At 47.7% G+C, this 3,519-nt stretch overlaps 1 protein-coding gene across 1 annotated transcript in view; it reads left to right on the forward strand.

Annotated features, from left to right (window-relative positions):
* Positions 1-2,306: 2,306 nt before the first annotated feature.
* LOC311131073 (adenylate cyclase type 1-like) overlaps positions 2,307-3,519 on the forward strand; it is a gene marked incomplete at both ends in the record, with an annotated part of 60,222 nt that continues 59,009 nt past the window's right edge. Inside the window, one exon of the mRNA XM_084163889.1 lies at positions 2,307-2,924. Coding sequence (XP_084020015.1) covers positions 2,307-2,924 — 618 coding nt within the window. The remainder of the gene's footprint in view (positions 2,925-3,519) is intronic.

Raw genomic sequence — 3,519 nt, forward strand, 5'->3', positions numbered from 1 at the left:
CCCCTGCTCTAACCGCTAGGCAACCTGCTGCCCAACTGGGAGGCAGCCCTAGAACTAATGTTGCCCCGGATCGAGAAATGTCTCTGCTTTAATATCCTTCCTTCTGTCTGGTCTTTTAGAGGATCCAGTAACAGAGCATCCACAGATCCACAGTGGAGAGAGAGAGAGCTCAGAGCATCTGCATGTAAATTATGGTGCCTCTCCCCTACAGACACACACTTGGAGACCAGACCCTTTTCTGTGTATTAATTACTTATTTTGAGTTTGAAGTGATCTGTTATTTAACATATTATGTGTGCCAACTGCTAATCTAATTTCTACCTCTCCTCCTTTTGTGCTTTCTAATTGATTTATTGTAGACTTTTTGACACACACACGCATGTACACACACGTGCACACACACACGCACGTGCACACACACGCACACAAACACCACAGAGGGAGAGAGAAACACACACAGAGACACAGAGGGGAGAAGAGAGAGAGAGAGAGAGAGAGAGAGAGAGAGAGAGAGAGAGAGAGAGAGAGAGAGAGAGAGAGAGAGAGAGAGAGAGAGAGAAGTATTATTCCCCTCCTAGTACAATTAAAAGTGAAGGCCAGCTGATTAATATCAGAGCCGTCTTATGACTAGGGATCTCCGTGCGACTTCACCGCATATGTGCACACGTCAAAATCCACTTAGCGCACGGCAATATTCAATTCAGTCTCCAGATGCGCGAGAATAGATGAATAAACCCCATAATTCCTAACACCTGCTGAGAGACCGTTAGATAACGGTGACGGGTTGTGTCAGGAGGAACTCAAGGGGGGTGAAACAAAAGGAAACGGTAGAAACCAGATGTTGTTGTTGCGCTTTATTAAAAGATCACCAGTGAGGCTCACCGGTAGCGCGTGCTATTAATAGTCTGGAAATACAGCAGTCAGTAGATCCGGGGAATCACTGGCTTGTTTTGGTCTCTCTCTCTCTCTCTCTCTCTCTCTCTCTCTCTCTCTCTCTCTCTCTCTCTCTCTCTCTCTCGCTCTCGCTCTCTCTGTGTGTGTGTGTGTGTGTGTGCGCGTGTGTGTGTTGCGCATTTGTCTGTGTGTGTAGGGGGATGTAGAGGAAAGACAGCTCTCTTTTTTGGAAAAATAGAACAGCTCGAGATGTGTTAGTTAAATGAAAGCAGCCTTTGGTTTTCATTTGACAGAATGATTGTTCTTAGCTTAGAGAGAGGTGCATTGTTTGGAAGGGTGCACTGCAAGCATGATCCAATTGAGTCCCAATCAAACCAGCCTGGTCTCAGAGCAAAACGTAGTATATGTTACTAAAATATGTGCCACTCCATGTAGTATGATATGTTACATTATGTTAAGTTACATTATTTTACCCGTTTAGTATGATATATTACGTTCGATAAGACAGTAGGTTACTTGATGCAAAAATGAACCCAAAGGTTGTGTGTTCGAATCTCATGATGAACAACTTTAGCATTTTAGCTAACTACTTACTACTTTTTAGCTACTTTGCAACTACTTAGCATCCTAGCTAACCCTTCCCCTACCCCTAACCTTAACCCTTTAACCTAACTCCTAACCCTAACCTTAACCCCTAATCTTAACCCTTTAACCTAACTCCTAACCCTAACCTTAACCTGTAGCCTAGCTAACTTTAGCGAACAACAAATTGGAATTTGTAACATATCATATGTATGGCAAATTCGTTACATATTGTACAAATTGCAATTCATAACATATAAAACGAATTGTAATTCGTAACATACTATATGTCCTACAATTCGTATTATATTGTATGACACTATTAAATTGGTAGGCCAATGTTATGTAACCTAACCTAACATAACATATCATATTAAATGGAGTGGCATGGATTTTAGAAACATATAATACTTTTGCTCTGAGACCAGGTTGACCAACCAAACGTGGGATCCTCCCCCACCTCTCCAGTACCTTTGTCTGGGGCTGAGCATAGACAGCGCTGCTGGAGGTCTGCCTCCAGAGCGCATAAGAGAGAAAGAGAGACAGAGAGTGGGCGAGGGGGATAGAGAGAGAGAGAGATGCGTTCCTGTATGGCACATTGGTTCAGGCTACTTTTCTAACGACGAAACAGTCAACCTGTGGATAGCAGCGCGTGGAGTGAGGATATTAAAGTCGCGAGCTAGGCTGTCACCGCTGCGGACACCCCACCCCCCACCTCCCCAGCTCAAGCCGCTGAAATCAAGGATGCACCGGCTGCGACCTGCTCCCATTTAATTCATGAAAGGAGAGGGACCGACGCCAAGTCTGGGGGCGCGCGCCGAGCCCGCTTTATGAATGGCCCGAACATGGAGGAAATTCCGTTTGAAAGAGTCCAGACCCGGAAGGAGGGTCACTGTCCGGCCGCCACCGGTACAACCATCGCTGCCATTGCGTGCGAGGACGAGTTCGAGAGCAAAGAGCTCGAGACGCTCTTCCAAAATTACAACCTGAAGCTGGAGCAGACCGCGACGCTCAAAGCCCTCGCGGTGCTCATCGTGGCCGCCTCGTCGCTCGCGCTGATGGAGCTTCTGTCAGGTCCCCGGCTCACCGTGTCCAAGGGCTCTCACCCGGTGCACTGCGTAGTGTTCGTCTCTCTCTTCATAGTCACCAACGTCAAGTACCTGCAAGTGACGCAGCTGCAGCAGATCGCCAAACTCGCGCTGCTCTTCAGCTTCACCTTCGCGCTCCTCTGCTGCCCGTTCCCCCTAGCGCTTGGCGCCGCCGGCGTCGGGGCTCCCGCCGCACCGGAGCAAGGTGTGTGGCAGCTCATGCTGGTCACTCTCGTGGCGTACGTGCTGCTCCCGGTGAGGACGCTGCTCGCGGTGCTGTTTGGTATGATGGTGGCCGTTTCCCACTTCATCGTCACAGCGACATCAGTCACGGCCAGAAAACACAAGCTCTGGAGACCGGTAAGTCCTGCACCCTCGGTACTCCTGCTCAGTCCTGCACACCGGTTAGTCAGTTAGTCTGTCATTTAGAACGAGCTGTACCGAGCTAAGCTTTAACTAACCTGCCTTCTCTTCAAGTCTCCTGTTTTCACTGTTATAGCCAATGCTTTGTTTCAGTGTGACAAGTTGTGGATTTCACTCCATTTTCTATTGAATATCAGTGTCTATCGATAGGCTAGTGCTGCACTGCTCTTGTTATAAGTGGTGTGGTGGTGGTTGTGGACCGTGGTGGTGAGAAAGGTTGTGAATCAAACTTTCCCCTGGTACACTTTGGCTTTCCAGCTATACAAACCCCCGACCATTAAACCGCAGATAGCAGGCGCTGTCCACTCGCGGTGGTGCTGAAACGAACAGCGGAGTGCATGCTGAGCTTTTCACGTACAAGTCATCTAACAACAAAACATTATAATACAATACATCACACACACACACACACACACACACACACACACACACACACACACAACAACAACTAGCGCCAACACCACCACAACATCTAATTTCTGTATAACCCAATGTGAATGCCATTCATAACTCCATTCAACTGAACACCAAC

The sequence above is a fragment of the Coregonus lavaretus genome (genome assembly GCF_964263955.1).
Source record: "Coregonus lavaretus genome assembly, chromosome: 6".
In the NCBI taxonomy this organism is placed as follows: domain Eukaryota; kingdom Metazoa; phylum Chordata; class Actinopteri; order Salmoniformes; family Salmonidae; genus Coregonus; species Coregonus lavaretus.